We start from the raw sequence: 27,004 nt of genomic DNA, 5'->3' as shown, positions 1-27,004 counted from the left end.
GTGGGGTGTTAAAGTCTCCTACTATTATTGTATTCCCATCAATTTCTCCCTTTATGTTTGTTGATATTTGTTTTATGCATTTAGGTGCTCCTATTTTGGGTGCATATATGTTAACGAGTGTAATACCCTGTTTTGTATTGATCCTTTTATAATTATGTAGTGTCCTTCTTTATCTTCCTTTATGGCCTTTGTTTTAAAGTCTATTTGTCTGATATGAGTGTTGCTACCCCTGCTTTCTTGTCATTTCCATTTGCATGAAATATCTTTTTCCATCCCCTCACTTTCAATCTATATGTGTCCTTCACTCTAAAATGGGTCTCTTGTAGGCAGCATATTGTAGGTTCTTGTTTTATTATCCAGTCTACCACTCTATGTCTTTTGATCAGAGCACTTAGTCCATTGACATTTAAGGTAATTATTGATAGATATATATTTACTGCCATTTTAAACCTTGTTTCCTGTTGATTTCATATTTCTTCTTTGTTCCTTTTTATTTTTGTTTTTCCTTTTGTGGTTTGATTAGTTTACTTTTGTATTATGCTTGAGTTCCCTTCTTTTTGTTTTTTGTGAATCTACTGTATGTTTTTGATTTGTGGTTACCCTGGTTTTCAAGTGTGTTAGCCCATTACTATATCTACTTACTTGAGACTGGTAGTCATATAAGCTCAAACACATTATTAAAAAAAATTCTACATTTTCTCACTCCCCTCCCCCACATTTTATCATTTTGATGTCCTATTTTACATCTTCATGTTTATCCTTTTGCTATTCACTGTAGTTAAAACTGCTTTCACAAAATTTTTTTCATTTAAAAAAAAATCTATATACCTGCTTATATAAGTGATCTACAATCCTTTTATACATTTGCTTTTCCTACTGTGATTTTCCCTTTCCTACAGATTTTTGCTTCATTTCTATTTAGAGATGAAAATAAATATTTCAATATTTCTTTTAGGATAGGTTTAGTATTGCTGTATTCTTTTAGTTTTTGCTTGTCTGAGAAATTCTTTCTCTTCTATTCTAAATGATAATCTTGGTGGGTAAAAAGTATCCTAGGTTGCAGGTTTTTCCCCTTCAGGACTTTGAATTCATCTTGCCACTCCCTTCTGGCCTGCAAAATTTCTGTAGAAATTTTCTATCACCTGTAGAAATCAGGTGATAGCTTTATGGGGGTTCCCTTGTAACTAACACTTTTTCTCTTGCTGCCTTTAGAATCCTGATATGCCTTGGTTTAGGTCTGTTTGGGTTCATCTTGTTTGGGACCCTCTGTGTTTCCTGTACCTGGATATGTTTCCTTCTTTAGGTTTGGGAATTTTTCAGCCATAACTTATTCAAGTACATTTTTGATCCCCTTTTCTCTTTCTTCTCCTTTGTGGATCCCTATTGGCATGCTTTATATTATCCTATAAGTCTCATATGTTGCTTTTGTTTTTTTTCATTTGTCTTTCTGTCTGCTGTTCTGATCAGATGATTTCCATTATTCTATCTTTCAGATCACTTATTTGTTCTTCTATATTATTTACCTTGCTATTTATTGCCTTTAGCTCAGTCTTCATCTTGGCAATTGAGTTGTCTAGTTTTTTTTTTTTTTTAAGAAACTCACGTTCTTTTATTTATTTATTTATGACTGTGTTGAGTCTTCATTTCTGTGAGAGGGCTTTCTCTAGTTGCGGCAAGTGGGGACCACTCTTCATTGCGGTGCGCGGGCCTCTCACCATCGCGGCCTCTCTTGTTGCGGAGCACAGGCTCCAGACGCGCAGGCTCAGTAATTGTGGCTCACGGGCCCAGTTGCTCCGTGGCATGTGGGATCTTCCCAGACCAGGGCTCGAACCCGTGTCCCCTGCATTGGCAGGCAGATTCTCAACCACTGCGCCACCAGGGAAGCCCCGAGTTGTCTAGTTTTGATTGACTTCTCTTTAAAGTTTTTAGTTCCTTGTTACAGTGATCTGCATTTCTATTGATAGCCTTTCTTAATTCCTTCAGCATTTTTATTACCTACTTTTTGCCCTCAGGGTCTGGTAGACTGGAGAGGTCTGTTTCATTGTTTGTTCTTTCAGGGGATTTCTCTTGTTCTTTTAATTGGGAGTGGTTCCTCTGCTTCTTCATTTTACTTATATTTCTCTGACTCTATGAATTTAGGAGAAATAGTTATCTACTGTTGTCTTGAAGGCCTGTTTTTATGTGGGAGCATCCCTGTGTAGCCTGCACAAGTCTAATATTTTTGGTGCAAGGGCTGTTTTTGGTATGGATGCCTGCCATGTCTTTCCTCAGGATGTGTTGGTCATTATCCCCTTGATAGGGGGCATGATAAGTGTTGTGGTGACCAGAGTCTGCACTGGATGTTAGACAGGGCCTCCTCTTTGCTCCATGGTTGTCACAGCCCTTTTGGGGGCAGGGTCTGCTCTCCAGTTTTTGGAGTAGAAGTCCCCAGATCCAGTTTTAAGCTGAGGTGTGAGGTAGGTGTAATTGGAGTGCTCCTGCTGGGAAAGGAGCCACTGTGTGTTCCTCTCCAAGAGCTGTCCTCCAAGACTTGTACTCTGTGATGTTGCCTGTCACCCATTGTGTGTGCCCATAAAGTACACTGTTGTTGGCACTACCCTTGGGTCCACCTCTGCTGTGGGAGCACTTGGGAATCAGCTCAGATTTCAGCCCCGCCTCTGTGTGTGTGCACCCATAAAGCCTGCTGTTGCTGGTGCTGGACCTACCTTAGCTACGGGAGCACCGGTAATCACCTTGGATGTCCCCCAGGTGCTGCGCTCACAAAACTGCCAGAATGAATCCGCCAAAGTTGCACACCCACTGGGAGTCAGCTCAGAGTTCAGCCCTCTTGCCCCCCAGCGCTTGCATGCTCCCAGAACTCATAGCAGTGGAGCTAGGCCATTGTGAGCAAGCTAAGAATGAGGCTGCTATGACGGGGCCACACCCCTCCCTTCAGGCGGGCATTGATAATGGGGCTCTTATTGTGGAACTGGACTCCATCCTGCTCTCACCACCAGTTGTGGCTCAGACCACACTCCAGGTCCTTTGGGCTGTCTCTGCAGAGCCAAACTGAGTCCTGGCCCTGGGTCTGTCCACTGAAGCCTGGATTTCAGCACCCAGCCGATGCATACACCGGCAGGTACATGTCTCAGGCTGGGGTGTGCAGTGAGGTGGCCAGGTGGCCTTCTGTGCAGGTCTCTCTCTGTCCTGCCTGCTGCAAGCAGGCTGCTGCACTCTCCTCTGAGCCTCTGAAGCTCTCTATCTGTCCCAGCTGATCTCCCAGCCAGTGAAGGGGGTTCCCAGGATGAGGGCACCTTTCCCCTTTCAGAATTCCCTCCCTGGGGCATAGGTTCTGTCCTGATTCCTTTTTTTTTTTTTTGCCCTTTCGTCCTATCCAGTTATGTGGTGATCTTGCAGCTCTGGTTGTATGATATCATCTGCCAGTGTTCTGTAGGTATTCTGTGAGAATTATTCCACATGTAAATGTATTTTTTATACATTTGTGGGAGGAGGTGACCTCCATGTCCTTCTATTCCATCTTGATCTCCTGTCTGCTCTCAATTGCTTTGCTCCATTATCTACATTGTAGGCTTCGTCCCACCCACTCTGTTCTATATATAGACTATCCCTTTAGGGATAGCTTTAGAGCCTTCTATCTCTTGCCTCTCTCCCTGGGTGGAATATCTAAGGCACTTCTCTGGAGCTAGGGACAGGAACCCACTTCCCTCAAAGTGATACCTGTGTTTTCTGACAGGGTGCTGAGCTGGAGTGGCAGCCTGTTTGCCTTGGCACAGAATCTGTACTCTACAATTGACCTGTGGTGAGGGAGATTGGGGCCCCAGTATTTTCATCATGCTGCACCTGAGGTGGAGCCTCTGCCCTATGAAGGGGTACTAGGTGGAGGAAGGGAGCATTGATTCTTGGCTGCACTGACCTAGGATTGAGCCTCTGTAATGTGGAGCTGGGGACATAAGAAGGGCTGGCAGCCTGACACTCCTGGGGAGATTCCATATCTCTTGACTGGAGCTGGAAGAGGAGGGATACCTATCTTCTAGCCTCACTCCATCAAGCTGAGTTTGGAGGGAAGAGAGGGGGTGGGTCAGGGTTAAAGTGCCACAGAATGTCACTGTTCTTACCAAGATGTAGCAGACTTTCCTGATTTTTTTTCATGTGCTGACTGCCCTTAAGTCAATTTCCAGGATTGCAATGGTTGTTTTTTTTTCTTTATAGTTTTCACCAGCTTTGCTTGTTTTACTGGTGTGTGGGTCAAAGTTGATCTTTGTGTGCTCGGTTTATTTACTTCAAAAGCCACATGGAGCCATCAGAGAAACCGTGGCTTTCAGAAATATTATCACTAATCAGAAACCCAGTGTTCATTTTCCTCAGGATTGTTGTGTATGTTTTACCTGTAGCAAATATTTGCAGACCATAAAGCAAATAATTAAAATTAATGCCTCTACATTGTAACCTTTAACATGCATTTATCTGTGTTTTATCTATTTATGCACAATGATGAGCATCTGAACTGCCCCTAACCCTGACCCCTGATTCTGACCCTCACCCTGACCCCTACCCCTACTCCTGACAACTACCCCTGACCCCTGATTCTGACCCTTACCCTGACCCCTATGGAGTCCTTAACCTGATCATAAACATGAACACTGGAAAATACTTGTAATTTTCTAATGGCACACATTTTTAGGATTGTAGTTATGCAGTAATATATAATTGATAAAGGTATACTTTTGATTTCTCATGTCTCACTGTATCTCCAGTTACAATTCTTTACTAGGGTTAGTTTCTAAGCAAGAATCTGAAGTACAAACCAACCTCTAGTATTTATTTATTTTTTCCCATATTATGGGGCTGTAGTCAGAGGTAGCCCGAAACCTATCCCCCAACATTAATCCCTATACCCTGACCCCTGATGAATTGACACATAATCTCCTTTATCCCTGGATACTCTTTGCTCTGAAATCTACTTCATCTGATATTACAATAGCCATTCCAATTTTCTTGATTGGTGTCAGCATGTATATTGTTCCATGTTTTTACTTTAACCCATTAATATTTAAAGTGAGTTTCTTATAGGCATTTAGAGTTGATGCTTCCTTTTTTAAAATTCATTTTGACATTTAACAATGTATTTAGCTGGTATGCTTCATTTGGATAGTTTGTATTGCTATGTCTTCAAGGTCAATAATCTTTTCTTCTGAAACGTCTATGCTGTCACTAATTCTATCCAGTGTATTTTTTATCTCAGAAAACCTAGTCTTCATCTCTAAAAATTCAATGGGCCTTTTCAAATTCCATATCTTTACTTACCTTTTGGAACATATGAAATATAATATTAACAACTTCTTATGTCTCTGGTAATTCTAACATCTGTATCAGTTTCACGTTTATTTTAATTGAATGGTTTTTCCCTTATTATTGGTCATATTTTCCTGCTTCTTTGTGTGACTGGTAATTTTTTATTTGCTGCCCTGCCCAACACTCTTTTACCTTGTTTATATTCCCACAAATATATCCTTAAGCTTTGTTCTAGGACAGTTACTTGGAAACAGCTTCTAAGGTCTGGATTTTAAGATTTATTATCCTGGGTGAGACTGTTAAGTCTACGCCAGTGGTTCTTAACCAAGGTTGATTTTGCTCCCCACCCCAACTTTGCAGGAACATTTGGGACATTCTTAGTTGTCACAATTGGAGAGAGGGTGCTCCTGGCATCCAGTGGGTTGAGGTCAGGGATGCTGCTAAACATCCCACAATGCACAGGACAGTCTCAAAGAACATCTGGCCCCAAAGGCCAACAGTGCCAAGATTGAGAAACCCTGGTCTATGCAAGACCCTTCTGAGTACTCTACCCAATACCCTGTGACTCATGAGGTTTTCCTGTCTATCTCCTGTCTGTAGGGTTATTCCTAGCCCTGTGTGGGTGTAGGATATTCTTCCTTCTAGTCTTTGGGTGGTTCTTTCCCTGCCATTGGGTAGTTTCCTCAGATCTCTAGAGTCCTCTCTCTGCAACTGTCTCATTTTTAGTACCATGCCCTGCCCTGCAAACATCTCTGGATATCTGTCATGTGTCAACTCACGGAATCTTCCAGGCTCTTCCTGGGTTCCTTCTCACTCCATTGTAGCCTGGATACTCTCTCAACATAATAAGCTGGGGCAATAATTGGGTTCACCTCTTGGAAATATCACTGCCCTTCATTGCCTGGAGTCCAGTGTCTTAAAAACAGTTGTTTCAAATATTTTGTCCTTTACTGGGTTATTTCAGGTGGGAGGGTAAATACAGTCACTGTTACTCCATCTTGGCCAGAATTGAAGTCTGTAAGGGGTATTACTGAATTTAATGTTCTCTCTCTGTTCATGAGACTTTTAAACTTTCCTTTATGCTGGTCCAAATTGGAATGCAAATAAAAAACAAGTAAATCAGGGTGTCAACCTGTGCATATGAATTCTCTTTCAGTTATTCTTTTTGGAAGAGATGTAACAAGTCACAATATATTTTGAATTTAGACGTTTTGTTTTAATAAACAACATGAATCCAAAATAATTTTGTACAATGTACCTTGACCAAAAGAATGCTTTAACTTCCCAAATGGTCTTTCTCCATAAGATGAAGCAGTTGATCTTAAAAATGAATACAGGAAGAACTTGACTGTGCTAGACTGCTACCACTGTTCTTGCTAGAAGCTGGGAATTTCATTAAAACTCCTTTCCCTATATGCTTTTAGAACTGTTTTGCCAGTGAAATGAACTCACGTTAAGACTTGGAAAGCAGAAGGAAAGTGGAGGCCAATACTCTTAGAAGGTCAGGGCAGTCAGACATGAAGATGCTAAGGAGCCTGACATACCCCAGCTTTTTCTCAATCTCCTCCACTCTGCATCCAGCTCATCCTCTTGACTACTGGCCCTGCTGACCAACTGGGGACACAATTGGGTACTTGGCATCAGGTTTACTGAGCCTGTGGCTTCTTTTCCACACAACTCTTGTCACACACCTATTTTGGCAAACAGACATGTAGGGATTCTCAGGTTTTCCAACAAGCTCCAACCTGTTCAACAGCACTAGCACTTTAAGTGGAAATGCTTAGGACTGTTCCTCTGATCCCCTGGCACCTCCCTTCCAGACTTTCTCTTCCTACTTTGTCATACACCTGTATAAGCTTGCAGACAGTATTAAACCCCTTGCTTCTGTAATACTTGTCTTGGCTCTGTTTTACTCCGGAAAAGCAGAGTTAAGCAAGGAAGAATCATTATCTGATGGAAGCCATGTCCATCTATTCTGAAGGAAACTTAGGGACTGTGACACTATTTGACCTTGTGGCCAAGGGTTCAAAGTAAAGAGAAATAATTAGCTTGTACCACTTCTTTCTTTGTTCATAACAACCAAATAGCCTTTTTTCCCCCCCCCTCTAACTGTCCGGTTAGGGAATGCACACTTCAGTTGAAACCTGGAGGAGGCCTGGGGAGAGTTAAATGGGCTGTTTTTGAGTTGCTCTAGCATGTACAAAAACATATTCTACCATTCTTGACTTCAGTTACCTAGGTTCAAAGACCCAAAGTGACAGATTATTGTTTCGTTGTGGCCCAGTTTTTGTACATTTGATCTTTGCCACTCTGTTTCTTTTTTTCTTTACCTAAATCTGTTTTGCTCCAACAAATTATTCTCTCTCACCCTCAAATGCCTTCCTTTGAGCCATCTATTTCAGAACCAGTCAGAGTTGTGTTGAACTGGATTACAATCCCTGGGGTTCTTTTCCTGTTCTGTCTCAACCATGGTCTCAGGATGATGGCTGTAGAAGCTGTGTGGTCATTTCATGATCTTTCATTGGTTTTGGTATGACCTACATACTTTTTTAACTTCTTTTGTGTCTTTTGGTTTTGAAGAAATTTTATACACCTGAGACAGGGCTATAGCTCTTTACTGTAAGGCTTCAGGTCACACTTTTAAATGTATTTTCAGCGTAAGTAAAATACTTTTGTTCTGTAAACTATGGCAAAATGTCATCAGAAGGGGCTTCCCTGGTGGCGCAGTGGTTGGGAGTCTGCCTGCCAGTGCAGGGGACACGGGTTCGGGCCCTGGTCTGGGAAGATCCCACATGCTGTGGAGCAACTAGGCCCGTGAGCCACAATTACTGAGCCTGCACGTCTGGAGCCTGTGCTCCGCAACGGGAGAGGCCGCGATAGTGAGAGGCCAGTGCACCGCGATGAAGAGCGGCCCCCGCTTGCCGCAATTGGAGAAAGCCCTCGCACAGAAACGAAGACCCAACACAGCCATAAATAAATAAATAAAAATAAAATTTAAAGAAAAAAAAATAAAGCTCAAAAAAAAATGTCATCAGAAGAAATTAGATTACAGGAAGAAATTCTAAAACAAGCAACTCATTGTATTACTCTTAAATTTTATTAATGCCTTCAGTTTGTGCATCATTTAAAACAAGATATGTGCTTTAAAAAGCATTCTTATACATAAATAGATCAAGGGATGGTTAAGTAATTTATCCCTAAAACATGCACATCATTTTTATTCAGGTGTGTATAAGAAAGGGAAATAAGCTTTAAGTCTTTTTCTTTGGATTAAAGACATTTGGAAATTATTATTAAGGAATGCCAAATGTTTTCATGGAACAAATGTGTTTTCCAATAGGAAATGCTGATGTAATTAAAAGGCATTAGTGTTGATAAAGAGGACTGAAAAAACATTTGCACTATACATGATCACCAGGAAAAGAGTTCCAGGGAGTTGAAAATATGTCAAATAAATGAATCAGCATGAATTGAAAGGTATAGATGGAAGAACAGGTAGCAGGTGCCAGATTATGTGACACACAAATATTCAAGGCACATGATGAGGCTAAACAGGTGACTAGGTTTTACAGACCAATTTGTTCTTTCATTGGGAAAATAGTCAAATGTAATATAATTTCCATTTACTGGCATTTATTGATAAATAAATGCAGTTAGATCTAGGGCAGCAAATGCTGTCCTTTCAGATACACACCAAAAGTACACACTAGCTAACAGATGCCAGAGTAGCCAAAGCAGTATGATTACACTCCAGTTTTTTTCACACTGCAGTTACATGGATGTTAGCTAAAATGTCTTGTACTGTTTCTATGTATCATACTGTCTACTCTCAAGTTTCCCAAAAGAATTCTTCAAAACTAGGTAGATTAAAGAACTTATTAACCACAAAGGATGCTCAAACTACTATTCAACACCAGTCAAACCCAAACCCTGGAGTTGATTGCTGACTATATTCAGTTTGGGCTTTTCCACTGTGGTTCTCTTCTTTTTCTTTGGTGAGCCAGAGGAATGTGTCTCCCCACTCCCTCCACTACCCATTCTATTATCTATACAATTGCCCTAAATAGCCACCAAAGAAAAAGGAATATGTAAAAAACCACAACCTTCAACAATATTTAAACCACCGTCTTCTCAAATCAACTGCAATGGGGAAACAGAGGATATCAAGCTCTGCGAGGTTTGTGAATGATCAAAACTTTCTTCCTAAAAGTTAATAATAGGCAGACAAGGATAATTCTGTTGCTTCTAACAGGCTAGCAAAACGTTCCCCATCTGACTGAGATAAAATGTTTAATACTTTACCTGCTTGGGCTCCTAGAAATACCAACAATTAATTACAATTCCCCAAATAACAACAATTTTCCATGTATTTTATTTTCAAGCACTTAAAACCCTTCAAAATCAAAAGACATTAAGACAAGATGTTAGCAATACTATCTGTCTCTTGAACTTTTGTGTGCACAAAGGTCATCCATAATTTCAGTAGACAGCTCATAAGACAGGTGGTTTCTACCTTGGTGATAGCTTTGTGCAGTTATAAACAAAAATGTATCTATAAGTAGATGACACTAGTTAACAAACCAAAGAAACAAAATGCCTTTTTAAGGCTACTGCTGCAATAAATGGTTCAGTCTGAAGTGCACTGGAATAAATTGGTTGATAGGACAATGATAAATCTGGAGGCATAGAAGAATATTAAAAAAAAAGAGAGAAAGAAGAGGGTTGAAGAGACTGGCAGACACCATCTGTCAGTATTAAAAGGCTTGAATCACACGGATTGCTTTTAACTCCTTGTTCTCTCGTATCCTTGGTTAATGATAACTTTTTTATTTCTTCACACAGCTTGGCCATGTAAATCCACCACAGAGTGGTGACACAATAATATAGATGAATACCTGGGGGGGGGGCAGAGAAGGCAATTTTATTTTCTTGAATCTATCATAGGCTCCTAAATAATATATAAAGACTGATGAACAAATATTGGTTCCATTAGGGTAGGAGTTGTGTAATAATACAATACACTAATCAAGTATTTTCGAAGACAGAAGTGGAATTAAAATGATCTTTTTTGATATAACTCACATCCACTTGAATTCCACTGTTTTCTTTTCTGTTAAGGAAAGCAGTGGGGTCGTTTCTCTTCATTGGGAAGTATGCAGAATGGAAATATATAAGCAACTCTACTGATAACATCATTGTCATAAAGATCACAAATTAGCATAATTCCCTTAAGTATTATTTTGTAATTAAGTACATTTTTAGGTTTTGCACATGGATTAATTTTTCATTATTAGGATGATTAAAAATATTAAAAAGCATGAGTAGACTCTACATCTATATCACCTATGAGCAAAAATGTTGCCATGAACCTTTCAGTGGATAACAGTGATAATTATAATTACCCAATGTAAGTAACACAGCAAAAATACTAGTCCTAATAAAGATGTACTAGCGTTTTAGGACTCAAAAACAGGATACACTGTATGATTCTGTTACGTGAAGTCCTAGAAGAGGCAAAACTAGTCCACAGCAAAAGAAATCAGAACAATGGTAGCCACTCAGCTGGGGGTGGGGGTTGACTGGGAAATGACATGAACCGTCTTTCTGGGGATGAAAACACTCTGTATCTTGGTGAAAGTATGGGTTACACAAATGTGTGAATCTGTCATTGAACTGTATGCTTAAGATATGTGCATCTTCCTGTAAGTATCTCAATTTTAAAAAGCTTTAAAAATTGAAAAAAACAAACAAAAAAGAGGTATTAGCTTTTTAATTATGGTATTATAATTTTAAATTATGATATTCTGCATGGCATATGCTTGCTCAGATTACTACATTCCAAAAATAGATTCATTGTAAAATTTAGGTTCACTGCATTAAATCAGTCATTTTGTTCTGATTTAAATTACAACTTTCTAAAATCTTTAAGTGACTGATTTCATTACTCACACACTTAGAAAAAAATACATTATGAATTACATGCTCCCTACCTAAAGTCAGCAAAGTGTTTTTCCTTACTTCTCTACAAATGTTGGGGGTAGGGGTTATAGAAAATTCTGGTTATTAATAAATAGGCTAAACTACTCATCATATTCACATAAACACAGATATTCCAATTTGATAGAAAGTTGACTATTTGCCACAGCTAAAATATAAGGATTTTTAAAGCCGAAGTGCAATGTTAGGTGACAACACCTTTTGGTAAAGAGTTGGCAAGTTGGCAAAGTACTCTGCATGTAATAAGTAATCAATAAATATAATCTGAATTTAATAATAATCTACCTTTATAAATCAATCTAAATTCCTAGACCAAAGAAGGAGGAAGAAGCTAAGCTGAGAAGCCAAGAATGTGCCACCTGAGGATCCTGAACAAGGGGACAATCAAGGCACAATTTCCAGTATAACATTAATAGAGCTATAGCTGCCCTTCTCTGTTAGGCAGGTCCAGCTGTCTAAGGTGGAAGACCTTCAATAGGGGTCAATGAGAAGTGGAGTTGAGTCAGAGATATCTGCTAGGAGTTAACTTTGGGCATCTGTAAATGAAAAGAGGATGAGGAGGAAATGCTGCTTTGCCCAGACACAAACTACCCCCACAGCAAAGCATCCCTCCCCCACTCCTTAGAGCAGCAGCTCTTGAGCTTTTGGTTCAGGACTTCTTTACACTCTTAAAAATTAGTGAGGACTCCAAAGACCTCTTGTTTAGAGGTGGGTTATAACTATCAACACTTACCATATTGGAAATAAAATTTTAAAAATATACCCATTATATATAAACATAACTAACTACATTTCTGTGAGGTCAGTTTTGTGTGTCAACTTGGGGAGGCTACAGTGCACTGGTATCCAATCAAACACTAATCTAGGTGTTGCTGTATTTTGTAGATGTGATTAAAGCTCATAAATCATTTGACTTTTAAGTAAGGCAGATTATCCTACATAATCTGAATGAGCCTGATCCAATCAGTTAAAAGGCCTTAAGAGTGGAGCCAAGGTTTCCTTGAAGAAGATATTCTGCCTGTATATACAGCTTTGCTCCTGCCCCTCAGGTCCAGCCAGCCCTTCCTGACAGCCTGCTCTGTGGATTTTGGACTTGCCTAGCCAGCTCTTACCATTGCATAAACTAATTCCCTGTGATATATCTCTGAATATATATCCAGACAAATTCAAGCAGAGAGTATATTTGTTAACAAGTACAAGTTCCATGAAAAAAAAATGTTAAAATAAGAATAATAAGAGTTCTTAGAAATTTAAAGCATGGCTTTAAAAAATTAAACATTTAAAAATTAATTTTTAAAAAGAACTGGATAGCAGAACGAACAGAGCTGGAAGAGTTAGCTGAATGATTCACCCAGAATGTGATGCAAAAAAGGAGTTTAAACATATTGAAAAGGTTACCAGACATGCAGGATAGTTCAAAGAGGTCCAATATCTTTTTATATTGGGGTTCCAAAAGGAGGACAGCATATAGACTACTTTTTTTAAAAGTTTTTTTGATGTGGACTATTTTTAAAGTCTTTATTGAATTTGTTACAATATTGCTTCCGTTTTGTGTTTTGGTTTTTTGGCCACGAGGCATGTGGGATCTTAGCTCCCCAACCAGGGATCGAACCTGCACCCGCTGCATTGGAAGGCGAAGTCTTAACCACTGGACTGCCAGGGAAGTCCCTAGACTACTTTATATTTATAGACAAGGGTAAGTAAGTAAGTATTAGGAAACTGAATTCACCATGCATTAAAAGAATACTACATAATGACCTCTTAGTACTTATCCCAGAAATGAAAGAATAGTTAATTATTAGTGCTTTCATTAATGTCATTCAATATATTAATATTAAATGTAGTTATATCATCAATTCATTGGGTAGAGAAATATCATTTCTTAAAGTGAAATGCCTATTCCTGATAAAAAACTTTTAGCACTCTAGAAATAAAAGGTTCTTTAACTTCACAATAAAAGTAACAAGAATTCATAGTAAATATCACTCATAAATATTAGAAGCATTCCAATTAAAACCAGGAACTAAATAAAGATTCCTACTGATACCACAATTATTCAGCACTGCTTGTAAATGAAATGTGTGTGTGTGTGTGTATAAATAAATGATGAGGTTAAGATTATTAACAGACAGTATCATAATTTACCTATAGCAGGAGTCAACAAACTACAGCCATTGCCTGTGAGCTAGGAATGGTTTTTATATTTTTCAAGTTGTTTAAAAAAAGAATATGTGACAGAGACTGTATGTGACCTGCAAGGCCTAAAATATTTACTATTTGGACCTCACAGAAAGTTTGCTGACTCCTGATCTACAGCACACAGAAGAATCAACTGACAAACTATTACAACTAATAAAAATTATGTAATTATGCAAAAATTATGTTGCCAGAAACAAAACAGATGAATTAGAAAAGAGAAAACAGAAACAAAGAAATAGAAAACAGAATTAACTAGAAAACAGAAATATAATTAGAAAATATTCACTCAATTAGAAAACGTAAGTTTAAAAGAATCCCATTTCAGCAGTGAGAAAACCATTAAATAATCAGGAATATCTGGAATGCCTTAAACGACTACTTACATATAAGAATTCTCAGTAGGGAAATGGGGTTTAAGTAGAGATGCTATGTCACAGTAACTTCATAGGAAAGCTAATCCCTGGTCATGTGTTTCACCATTAAAAGTTATATGTAGCTCATTTCAGAGTGCTAATCATTTTTTTTTCAGAGTGCTAATCACTGAGAAAGAATTCCAGCACCTAATTTCTTAGAGATTGAAAAATAAGATCATATATTAAAAGGACAAAAACTTACGACTGATATGATGATGATGATGATTGTGAGCTTGAGATTCTTCATACACATGGCTCGGGCAAGATTTCTGCTGGTTGTTTTGAAGGTGACAGACTAGAAAAAAAAAAGCATGAATTGTTTGATCCCTGGCATTGACTACATGATTGATTTGCAATAATACCTGCAAAACTTTTACTTCCATTAAATTCTGTTTCAATGTTTTTTACCCCTTCCCTCTCTTCACAGGTAGAGACTGGCCATTCATAATCACTAGTTCTGCAAAGCAGGACTTTGCCACATATATGGTAAGCAGTATGAGCCCACTGGAAAGGATTCCCTCCTTTTTCTTCTCCACCACAGCAATGCATGTGATGTTGAGCACTAGAAGTAGTTCTTCGTGATAGCAGAAAAGCCTTTTTGTCTTCATGCTTCCAATAAGAAAGCATGAGCTAGTTGGCTGCAAACACATTTGCCTATTCTGCCCACTATAATCCTGGCATTGTGAACCATAAGAACCTGTTCAATTTCCATAGGAAGATATGTATTTACTTGTATGAGGGCCCAAACCCAAAGAACTTCACTCCTTCAGTTATCCATTTTCTGTTGCAGCATCAATTTCTCAATATCTACTGAACCATTCCCACCAGGACACAAGCAGTTTAAAACAAACAAACAAACAAACAAAAATCCCTAATAGCCCAGCAATTCCACTCCTAGGTATATACCCAACAGAGATATATGCATAAGTTCATCTAAAGACATATACAAAAATGTTTCTAACTGCACTATTTGTCTAATCTCAAGACTGGAAACAACCCAAATGCCTACTAAGTGTACTGTATCGTAAAGAATTTAACCTTGCCCAAAAAAGGATCTGACCTTTGCTCTCAGCTCCTGGGAGGTAACCTTTTCTTGCCTGGGGGCCATGGGCTAGCCAAATAGTAACAATGTGATTTAGTGCAGGGACTAGTCACTCTAGAAAGCCCAACTATATGATTTAGGATAGGGGCTCTGGGTCTCTAGAGGAGCTAGAGACTGGAGACTGAGATTAAGCAAGTAGGCAATCAGTCAATCATGCTTATGTAATGAAACCACAATAAAAACTGAAAAATGAAATAACAAGGTCCTACTGTATAGCACAGGGAACTATGTTCAGTATCCTATAATAAGCCATAAAGGAAAAGAATGTGAAAAAGAATACATATATATATATATGTATAACTAAATCACTTTACTGTACACCAGAAACTAATGTAACATTGTAAATCAACTATACTTCAATAAAAACAACAACAACAACAAAACTGAACAATGAAGCTTGGGCAAGCTTCCTTGTTGTACAATGCTCTGTGTATTTTGTGAAATAACATTCATATTTCATGGCAAGACAAGAAAAATTTAAACATAAAAATTTTTCTCTGCCCTTTGGCCTCCTCTCTCCCCACAATGTGCACTGTGTATCTGCATTATGCACTGACCAAACCTTCCCCATCGGCAAAAACTGCTCAACCATAAAAACCAACATTCTCCCAGCACCAACAAGACAACTTAAAGATAACATTCCTTCTTAATCTTGTAAGGGGTCACAGTGACACTTAGATCTGGATTCTGTAAGTGTCAGTAATATGTCATTTAATGTCCAGCCCTCTGTCTCAAAAGCCTTATAGAACTGTGACTTGACTTCTAACAGGCGGAACAGTTCTCTGAGCTTTCCAAGATGCTCTTCCCTGGTTATAGTTCTCAAATTTGGCTCAAATAAAATTTTCCATTTCTTTCTTAGATGGACTGATTAATTCTTTGTTGACAATGTCATCACACATCTATGCTGGGAGAGTAATGAGTCCATGGGGAGAGAACAACAGAAACTGTGGGTTTGTTACCTCCCCAACTCCACCCAATGTGCTGCTTCTTTTGGGTGAGCTTAATCTGTAACCTTTGCCTGTAAAAAACCATAACTATAATAGCTTTCATAGAGTTCTGTGAGTCCTTCTAGTGAGTTATCAAACCTGAGGATGGTTTGGGGAATGAACCAACTTGCAGCTGGTGTCAGAATTGAGGGAGGCTTGGGGACTGTGCCCTCTAAACTGTACACAGCTGGTGAACTTCTCAGTTGCCCAAACTCTTTTCAGTTACTCACAAACTAAGTCACAATAAAGACTCCAAGAAGGAGGAAGATAATATGAATAAGAAAAAGCAGTGAGCAATGAAACTAATAAACCTAAATACAGTTATGTGATTCAACAGGTTGGGGTGAAGATTTCTCCACAATCCTCAGGTCAGTATTTGAACACTGATATATCACCTGTTTAAAACCAGTTGAACTATAAAGAACAACTGTTACACCTTACCAAAGCTTCCCTTGAGGATGGGTGGGGGTGGGTGTAAGTAGAAAAGAACAAAAAGATATAAAAACCACTGTGAGAATGACAAGGGCAAGCTGACCAGCCTGATGGCCTCTCCACTCCATGTAGATGGTTTCACTAGCAGCTGATGATGCACTAAAAATGGGCAAAGGACTTGAATAATTTCTCCCAAGAAGATATACCAATTGTCAATAAGCACATGGAAAGATGATCAACATCATTAGTCCTTAGGGAAATGAAAATCAAAACCACAATGACATACCACTTCATACCCACCAGGATGGCTATAAGAAAAATATGGAAAATAACAAGTGCTGGTGAAGATGTGGAAAAACTGGTATCCTTGCACATGTTGGGAATGTAAAATGGTGTGGCAGTTATGAAAAAATGTTTGGTAGTCCCTCAAAAAGCTAAACATAGGATTACCATATGACCCAGCAATTCCACTCCTAGGTAAATACCCAAAGGAACTAAAAGCAGGGACTTGAATGGATACTTGTATGCCAATGTTCATAGCAGCATTATTCACAAGTGCTCAAAGATGGAAATAACTCAGTGGTCCATCAACAGATGAATGGATAAATAAAATGTGGTATATCCATATAATGGAATATTATTCAGCCATAAAAAGAAATGAAGTCCTGACACATGCTACAACATGGATGAAACTTGAAAATATGATGCTAAGTGAAATAAGCCAGACACAAAAGGACAAATAATTGTAGGATTCCAATTACAGGTCTCTAGAATAGGCAAATTCATAGAGACAAAAAGTAGATAAGAGGTTACCAGGGCTGGGGGGAGTGGAAATGGGAACTTATTGGTTAACAGTTACAGAATCTGTTTGGCATAATGACAAAGTTTTGGACATAGATAGTGATGATGGCTGCACAACACTGTGAATGTAATTAATGTCACTGAATTATACACTAAAATGGTTAAAATGGCAAATTTATTATATGTATATATTTCACCACAATTAAAAATTATAATGTAATATGCCAAAACCCATTGAACTGTACACTTTAAATGGGTCAACTGTATGGTCTGTGATTTATTGATCAATAAATAAATAATTAAATAAGGCTGTTAGAAAAACCAAGAGGTGATAAAATGAAACAATTTTTAAAATATTTGAATAAACAAAATAAAAAAGAGGAACAAAGAGGACAGAGCAAATAAAAACCAAAGAGCAACATAGCTTACTTAAACTCAACTCTATCAATATTTATATTACATGTAAGTGGAATAAACATTTCAATTATAAATATACTTTATATATTAAGCAATGTAGAGGAAAGCATGCAAATGTTAAGGAGACAGATGAAAGACATAAAAAGATCAAAATCAAACTTGTAGACGTGAAAAATATACAAAATGGGAGTAACAGATTACAAACTGCAGAATAAAAAGATAAGTAAACTTGAAGACACTGTAATAGAAACTATCCTAAATGAAACACAGAAAGAAAAAAGACTGAAAAAAACGAACAGAGCATCAGTGAGTTGTGGTACAACTTCAAGTGCTTTAATGTACACATAATTGGAGTCCTAGAAGGAAAGGACAGAAAAATATTTGAAGAAATAACAGCTGACTGTTTTCATAATTTGATAAAAACTACAAACCCACAGCTCAACAAACCCAGAGCTGAAGAAACATGAAGAAAACTATATCAAAGTATATTATAATCAAATTTCTTAAAACCAATGATAGAAAAATCTTATAAGCACCCAGAGAAAAAAAAGACACATTATATATGTAAAAACAACAGTGGAATTTTTGCCAGAAACAATATAAAAGACAGTGATGAGACATCTTTCAAATACTGAAAGAAAAAAAATAATACAGAATTCTATTCTGTGAAAATATCTTTAAAAAAAAGAAGTGAAATAAAGACTTTTCAGATATACAAATACTGAAAGAATTCATTACTAGCAGACCTACACTACAAGAAATGTTAAAAGACATCCTACAGGCAGAAAGAAAATGTCACCAGATAGAAATCTAGATCTACACAAAAGAATGAAGAGAGTTACGAGAAATATTAACTACATGGATAAATAGAAAGGATGTTTTTCTTATTATTTAAATCTCTTTTGAAGGTTATATGTGTAAATAAAAGTATGACAAAAATAGCACCAAGGCCAGGTAAAAATTGGAGGTATACTATTATAAGGTTCTCATACTATTTGTGAAGTGGGATAATACCACTTGGAGGTAGACTATGATAAGTTAAAGACTTATACTATAAACCTTAAAGCAATCACAAAATAACAAAACAGAATAAAAATGGAATTTAAGACGTACTCATTAATGGAACAGAAGGCAGAAAAAGAGAGTGAAGGGAACAAAGAACAGATGGTAAAAAAAAAAAGGAAACAAATAGTAAAACGGTAGATTTAAAACCTTCCCACAAAGAAAACTCCAGGCTGAGACTGCTTCACTGGTGAATCCTTCCAAACAGCAAAGGAGCAAATAATGTCAATACTACCTAAACTCTTTTGGAGGATAGAGAAGGAGAGGTAACACTTCCCAACCTGTTTGATGGGGCCAGTATATCCCTGATACCAAAGCCCAAAAAGAAAAATAAATTATAGACTAACATCCCTCATGAACACAGATACAAAATTCCTGAATAAATCAATAGCAAATCCAATAAGGTATTATATAAAAAGGATAATGTATCATGATCTTGCAGGAATGCAAGGTTAGTTTAACATTCAGAAATAAATATTAGTTTAGTAAGTTAGGTTCAGTCATATTAACTGATTAAAGGAGAAAAACCATATAATCTTCTCAATAAATAGAGAAAAAATATTTGATAAAATTCCTGAATAAGACTCTGAAATGAGGAATTGAAGGAAATTCTTTCACCTGATAAAGGGTACCTATTAAAAAATCTACAGCTAACAACATAATTGTGAAAATACTGAATTTTTCCCCATAAGATGTGCTTCATTCAAGAATGTCCAGTCACGACCTGTCTTCACTATTGTGTACAAGGTTCTAGCCAGTGCAATAATACAAGGAAAAGAAATAAAATGTAAGCACCTACAAAAAAGCTCGTAAAACTAATAAGTGAATTTTGCAAAGTTGAAGGATACAAACCAGGTCAATATACAAAAATCAATTTCATTTCTATATAATTAGCAATAAATATTGGAAAACAAAATTTAAAATTTACAATAGAATGCAAAAGCATGCAATTCTCAAAGGTATATTTCACAAAATATGTGCAAGACTTGTATACCAAAAACTAAAAAACACTGGTGAGAAAAATTAAAGAAATCCTATGCAAAAGCAGACATATGCCAGGTTTATGGATAGGAAGACTCAATGCTGTCAAGATTACCAATTCTCCTTAAATTGACCTATCAGTTAAATGTGATCACAATCAAAGATACAAATTTTTTTAAGGATGGAAAATAACAAGCTTATTCTGAAACACAAACGGAAATGCAAAGGACCTAAAATGGTGAAGACAGTCCTGGAGAAGAACATAGTGAAGGACTCAGGGAATTCTATAAAGCTACAGTTAGCAATACAGTGTGGTACTGGCATAAAGACAGACCAAGAGAACAATGGAACAAAACAGAGAATCCAGAATTAAAGCCCCACAGAGGAGAATGGATAAATAACTTGCGGTAGGTAGACTTATACAATGGAATATGTAGTACAAAACAATAAAAAATAATAAATTATTACTACATTCAACAACATGGATGAATCTCATAGGCATACTGGTGAGTGAAAGGGGACAGACGCAAATACATAACATACGTTTCCATTTTTCTATACATTTTAAGAACGGGAAAAACATTATCTAGGGTGATGTAAGTCAGAAAAATTACTTCTGTTGGGGATTACTAACTGGAAGGGGCTTGAGGCTGCCTTCTGAGGTGTTGATAGTGTTTTATATCTTGACCTAGGTGGTGGTTACATGGGTATAAACATATGTAAAAAAATAACTGAGCTGCACACTTATTAGAAGTAGCACACTTATTAGAAGTAGCACACTTGCTGCACTTTATTGTATTTGTTATTCCTCCATAAAAAGAGGCAGCAGTTAATGAGTACCTTTTGTTAATCTGGGTGATGTAGTCAACAAAATTAAGAAAACTTTTTTTGGAAAGTGCAGACTATCCTAGTACTGGTCAAACACAGGCCACTCCAGCTAAATAGGGTCATCTTCAGGGACTAAGGATACCTAAGAGATAGACTGGAAGTACCAAAAAACTTCTCATCAGATCTACAATCAGACACCTGTTTTCTCTCTTTGTCCCCAAGCAACGGTTTACAAAGTGAGTCATTATAGAACCCTGGTGTCTTAACTTCCTGGTGCCACCCTTCCTCCAATTTCCATGTACTTTGGTGAAAAAACTATTATCCTCCTAAGACCTACTGTTAATAGATGTCTCTGTAAAACTAACAATAACAATAAACCTTTAAATAGCTCTTACTATGTATCAGACACTGTGTTAGGGACTTTGCATGCATTGTGTGCTTTAACCCTCAAAACACTATGAAAAAGATTCATCTTCATTTTACAGATGATGATGACTGAGGCATAGAGAGTTTAAGTAACTTGCCTAAGGTCACACAACTAGTGAGTGACAGAGCTGGGATTCAATCCCAGGCAACCAGACTCTAGAGCTTGTGCTCTTAACCACTACAATCTACCTGTCAGTAAGAATGAACAAGATCACTCACTGATATCTGTTTCAAGGGGTAAATTTCTACTCTTCGTGTAAATTTGTAATTGTGTAGACCCAAATTGTAACTGATCTCTGCCCTCCTTCTATTCACTGTATATGTATCATCTTTCCTGAAAACTTTCATCCACCAACCAGATGGAAAATGCGGAGACACACGTAACTGTAGCATAAGTAGGTTACAGGGACACATCCTTCCCTATCAATCTCTGCCTCTTGCTTAATACAAAAAAAGCTCAAGCTGTCATGGTAAGCAAGAAAGTGACTGAATTGTCTGATTTTTAGGATCCATAATGAGTCACAACTGGCCTGCACTTTTGTGTTTTACAAATATACAGAGAACAGACTGGTATATGTAGCTAAGGTGCTAAATTATGTAGGCATCAATCCAAAGCTTTAAAAAAATTGTTTCTTTATATTGAGTATGTTTTCCAAACGAAAGCTTCCTTACTGGCTATTAATGGGTTGTGGCTTTTTTCTATGCCTCATTGTTATCCTCATGATCACACGTAGTCACATAATGGGGGTTAGAATGGAAAAAAAAACCCCACTGAAGTATTGAATTTAAGACATTTCCCTATTATATTAGCCATCAACCACAGTTTCTCTAGTTTACATCCTGGGAAAATATTACCATATCCCATACTTACCGAATCCACGAGATTTTCTGTTTTATCTATCAATAATTCCAATCTTTCGCCTCGCTGAGCTACCAGATCTGAAAATGTTGGAAAAACAAAAAATATCATGTTTATATTACAAATCTACTAATTTTGCTTTTAAGCCAAATCTGATTTTAATTATTGTTGGTATTCTTTTTTTTTTTTTTTTAAATTTTATTTATTTATTTATTTATGGCTGAGTTGGGTCTTCGTTTCTGTGCGAGGGCTTTCTCCAGTTGCGGCAAGCGGGGACCACTCTTCATCGCGGTGCGCGGGCCTCTCACTGTCACGGCCTCTCTTGTTGTGGAGCACAGGCTCCAGACGCGCAGGCTCAGTAGTTGTGGTTCGCGGGCCCAGCTGCTCCGCGGCATGTGGGATCTTCCCAGACCAGGGCTCGAACCCGTGTCCCCTGCACTGGCAGGCAGATTCTCAACCACTGCGCCACCAGGGAAGCCCCTATTGTTGGTATTCTTGACAACTCATATTTACTACGGAAGCACTTATATCTTTAAGTAATGAAAGACTTTAGTAAAGCTTATCAACTAAAGTAGGTGTTGTCAGTTTTTTTGTAAAGGGCCAGACACTAAATATTTTAGGCTTTGTGGACCAAATGGTCTCAATTGCAATTACTGAACTCTGTCAGACATAAACAATACATAAACGAATGGGCATGACTGTGTTCCAATGAAACTTTATTTAGAAAAAGAGGCCAGATTTGATCCAAGAGCTGTAGTTTGCAAACACCTGAATTAAGGGTATGATCTGAGAGTAAAAACAAAAAAAGAACCTTCAAAATAAATGAGAGTTGGACATTTCCAGAATTGCAGTGTGAGGAGCTCCACAGAGCCTCTCTCCAATAAAACCACCATAACTGGTAAAAATTATAAAAACAAACAAAAACAATTTAAAGTCTCTGAAACCTGTGAATGTCCTAAGGGCATACAGCAAATGGAGAAACATTTACACAAGAAAATCAATGAATTCTTAGTAAGAAAAGTGAGAGTCTATGGCATTTGAGATCTACATGATCTACTCCATGCTTCAGTTCAGTGAGATGGAAGCTCTACTCCTGGCAAATAAAGCCTGGGAGCACTATTTCCCCTCAGGTCCCATTCAAAAGCTATGCTTTCCCTCCAGGAGGGGCAACTCATCAGCATTTCTCCTCCTACCTCACCCCATCCCCAGGTCCATAAGGCAGAAGCTCTATTCCAGCATGGTGTGACCAGTAGGTGTGAGGCTTCCTCCATCTACGTTGCCCCCATGCACAGGGCAGAAGCTCTACCACAGGTGGCAGGCCAAGAATAGTGAGCTCTGAGTGCCCCTGCCCTGACGTAACTCATAGAGTAGAGGTTCCACACTGGGAGAGGCAAGCCAAGAAAACCAGGGTTACCCAGCACTCCACTTGTAGGGCAAGGGTGTCACTCCAAGAGAAGCAGTCCACTGTCCCTATCCATAGCTCCAGAACAGTGGTTCATAGATTGTTCCCAGGGGGAAAGGCAGGACTTAAGAACAGAGAGCTTTCCTAAGAGAATAGACTCTATTTGGAACAGAGTATGGGGAAGTTCAAGCCTAAGGGTGCTGTCAAAAACAATGGAGATTTGGGAGATAAGCAGTTACAGTGAAGCTGGGAGCTTCATGAGAATAACAAGCTAAACCATGTGACAGCTAGAAGTTTAACAGAGAGTACCGGGGGGAAGAGTCAGCTAAGAAGAACCCTCCTGAGGTCAGAACAAATACCTAAGACTGGCCTCAAACACAAGGGAACCCAAATCGAATTAGATCACTGGAGGACTTTATGTATGGGAAACTGTCAGAAAAATAAAAATGGAGCAATTAGCCTGCAATTAGTGGAGGCTAACAGCTGGGTGAGGTACCACAGAGGCAGGCTTAATAGGGAGATTAGGAAAAGAAACAAGAGAGCTGTGTCATTCCAGGGTGACTGTGTGCATGCCCAAGGCTGTTCCCTCTGAGAGGTGACATTAGAGGCCGCACACTGTGGGAGAAATAGACTTCAAAGAAAAAGTGCAGCCAAGTCACTAAACAAATAAACCAGCAAACAATACACCCTAGGAGTTGGGAATCAGTACCCAGAGTTGCTACAATACATTACCCAAAATGTCCAATTTTTTAAAAAAGTTATGATATGAAAAGAAACAGGAAAGTGTGATCCATACACAGGAAAAAGAGCAGAAATTAGAAACTTACTTGGGGGAGGGGGAGCTCAGCTGTTTCACTCAACAATGAAATGAAATTAGAAATCAATAACAAGGAAAACTTATGGGATGAAGTAAAAGCAGTGAATAGAAGGAAATTTATAGCAGCAAACACCTACATTACAGAGAAGAAAAATGTTATAGACTGAATTGAGTCCCCACAAATTCATATATTGAAGCCCTAACCCCTAATGTGATAGTATTTGGAGATGGGGTCTTTGAGAGATCATTAGATTTAGATGAGGCCATGAAGGCTTATGATGGGATTAGTGGCCTTATAAGAAGAGACACCAGAGAGCCTGCTCCCTGTCTTACTTCCAGCCATGTGAGGACACAGTGATAAGGCATCATCTGCAAGCTGGGAAGAGAGTTCCCATCAGAGCCCAACCATGCAGGCACCCTGATCTTAGAATTCCAGCCTCCAGAACTGTGAGAAAATCAATTTCTGTTGTTTAAACCACCCAGTCTATAGTAATTTTTTATAGTACTCTAAGTTGACTAAGACAAAAGATCCCAAATTAATAACCTATTGTTCTATCTTAACGAACTGGAAAAAGAAGAGCAAACTAAATCCAAAGCTAACAGAGGGAAGTAGATAATAAACATTAGAGCAGAAAAAATATATAGATCATAAAAGAAAAATAGAGAAAATCAATGAAACCAAAAGTAGGTTTGAAAAGATCAACAAAATTGACAAATATTTGCATAAACAGACAAAAAAAAGAGAATACTCAAATTACTAAAATAATAACTATCAAATTCATAGAAATGAAAGGGATCCTAAGAGAATACTATGAACAAGAGTATGTCAACATATTAGATAAATGAAATGGATAAATTCCTAGAAAGACACCAACCACCAAAACAGACTCAAGAAGAAACAGAATATCTGAATAGAGCTACAACAAATAAAGAGATTGAATCAGTAATTTTTAAACTTTGCAGAAAGAAAAGCACAAGCACAGATGGCTTCAAGAGTGAATTCTACCAAACATTTCAAGAAGAATTAATACCAATTTTTCACAAATTCTTTTAAAAATAGAAGAGGGAACACTTGCAACTTATCCTATAAGGTCAGTATTACTCTGATATCAAAACCAGATAAAGATATCACAAGAAAATAATAGATCAATATCTCTTATGAATAAAGACATAAGAAGTCCTCAGTAAAGTACTGGCAAAATGAATCCAGCAATATATAAAAAGGATTATATACCATGATGAAGTGGCATTTGTTTCAGAAATGCAAGGTTGATTTAGTATTCAAAAATCAATTATTGTAATGTTTTAATAAAATAAATAAAGGACAAAAAACAATATGATCATTTCAATAGATACAAAAAAGGACTTGACAAAAACCAACACCTTTACATGATAACTCAGCAAACAAGAAATAGAAGGGAACTTCCTGAACCTGACAAATAGCATCTATGAAAGAACCACAGCTAACATCATACGTAACTGTGAAAGTCTTCCTAAGATCAGGAATAAGACAAGGATGTCCACTCTTGCTACTTTTATTCAACACTGTACCAGAGGTTCTAGCCAGGGCAATTAGGCAGGAGAAAGAAATGAAAGTTATCCAGATTGGAAAGGAAGAATTAAAACTCTACTTTCAGATGGTATGATCCTATATACATAAAATCATAAGGAACTATTAAATGAGTTCAACAAGATTGTACAAGACCAAAATATAAAAACCGACTGTATTTCTATACATGAGCAATGAAAAATCCAAGAACAAAAGAGAAAAATTCCATTTACAATAGCATAAAAAAATGGGAACAAGGCAAGAAAGATGTTGGAAGAGAGATACTATTAAAAAGAAATTATTCTGGCACTTGTCAAAAATGGTAAGAAAGACTTTATTCAAGACTATTGCAATAGGGGTCAAGATTATAGGGGAGAATAGGGGAGAGAGACTGAGCTCAACTCTGAATATAACAAGGACAAGTGATGTCAGCATCATAGTGGCATAAGATATTCCTTTTTGTCCCCCCTTTTAAACAACTAGTTAGGCATCCATCCATGAACAAAAGTCCCTCTGTTAGAGTTCTGGGATCCAGATATGCCAAGGGACCTGGGAGGAGTCTCATCCACCTGTGCATCAGTAATAGGCAGAAAGACCATTGTATGAGCTGTGGAATCAGCAGGACCGGTGAACTTGCCCCAATCCCTTTTGGCCATGGTTGGCTTGGGGAAAACCTGAAGAGTACTGAGTTGAGCAGGTACCCAAGGACAAAAGAGAATTTGTAGAACTCCAGCCTTGCTGAGGGGAGATTCCAGCATGCTACTGGAGCAAAACAAATTTGAGGCTGGGACCTCCATGACTGGGGGAAGGGGGAAGGGGGAAGGGGGAAGGGGGAAGGGAAGAAGCAGGTAAGAATATCAATATTAAAGGGATATAGTTCCTGATGACTCTGTTCAGGACTTCAGTGGAAAGTCCATCCGTGAGCTTCTGGGAAACCCTCACCCGATGATCCCCTCACCAGCCCCACAGTCACCCCCAATGCCTAGAGTGCAAGACTCACACCTCCCCCCGCTCTCTGGCCAGCTCCTTATATGTGCTCCTGAGTTCAGTGGCAAGAGCAAGCTCCAATAAAAGTAGTGCTCTCAAAATATCTGACCAGGGTCTATGTGAAAGGGAGAAACCATAAAATTGAACTGTAGTGCTACCTTCTGAAAAACAAAAGAGAGGTTTCTAGCAGACATTCTGGTGAGCTGTAAGACCAGACAAGACATAAAAGCTTAATAATTATGCCACAAGAGGGAGCAAGAAGCATGGAGCAGGTATATCCACGCAAGGTCAGAGAAAACCCCAGATATAACAGGACGTATGAACAGTATTTCCCACCTGAAGGCAATTAGCAAAGCTTTGAGGCGGTGTCTGCTACTTCATATGTGAAAGCAGTGACACAAAACTCCAAGGAACATGAAGAATCAAGGAAACATGATATCACCAAAAGGTAATA

General features: G+C 38.1%; 1 protein-coding gene across 2 annotated transcripts in view; it reads right to left on the bottom strand.

Annotated features, from left to right (window-relative positions):
• Positions 1-8,402: 8,402 nt before the first annotated feature.
• Positions 8,403-27,004, bottom strand: part of VAMP7 (vesicle associated membrane protein 7) — a 66,182-nt gene continuing 47,580 nt past the window's right edge. The window contains exons 6-8 of one of the 2 annotated variants that reach the window (XM_059910151.1): positions 21,808-21,875; positions 14,104-14,196; positions 10,030-10,187 (exon numbers count right to left, since the gene is read on the bottom strand). In XM_059910151.1, the coding sequence (XP_059766134.1) occupies positions 10,119-10,187; positions 14,104-14,196; positions 21,808-21,875 (230 nt within the window). In that variant the 3' untranslated portion in view covers positions 10,030-10,118. Of the gene's footprint in view, positions 10,188-14,103; positions 14,197-21,807; positions 21,876-27,004 lie in introns of both variants that reach the window. The other variant, XM_059910150.1, reaches the window with a different exon arrangement.

The sequence above is a fragment of the Balaenoptera ricei genome, chromosome X (genome assembly GCF_028023285.1).
Source record: "Balaenoptera ricei isolate mBalRic1 chromosome X, mBalRic1.hap2, whole genome shotgun sequence".
Taxonomy (NCBI): domain Eukaryota; kingdom Metazoa; phylum Chordata; class Mammalia; order Artiodactyla; family Balaenopteridae; genus Balaenoptera; species Balaenoptera ricei.
The sequence above is the reverse complement of the archived record's forward strand: the minus strand, read 5'-3'. Positions and strand labels throughout refer to the sequence as shown.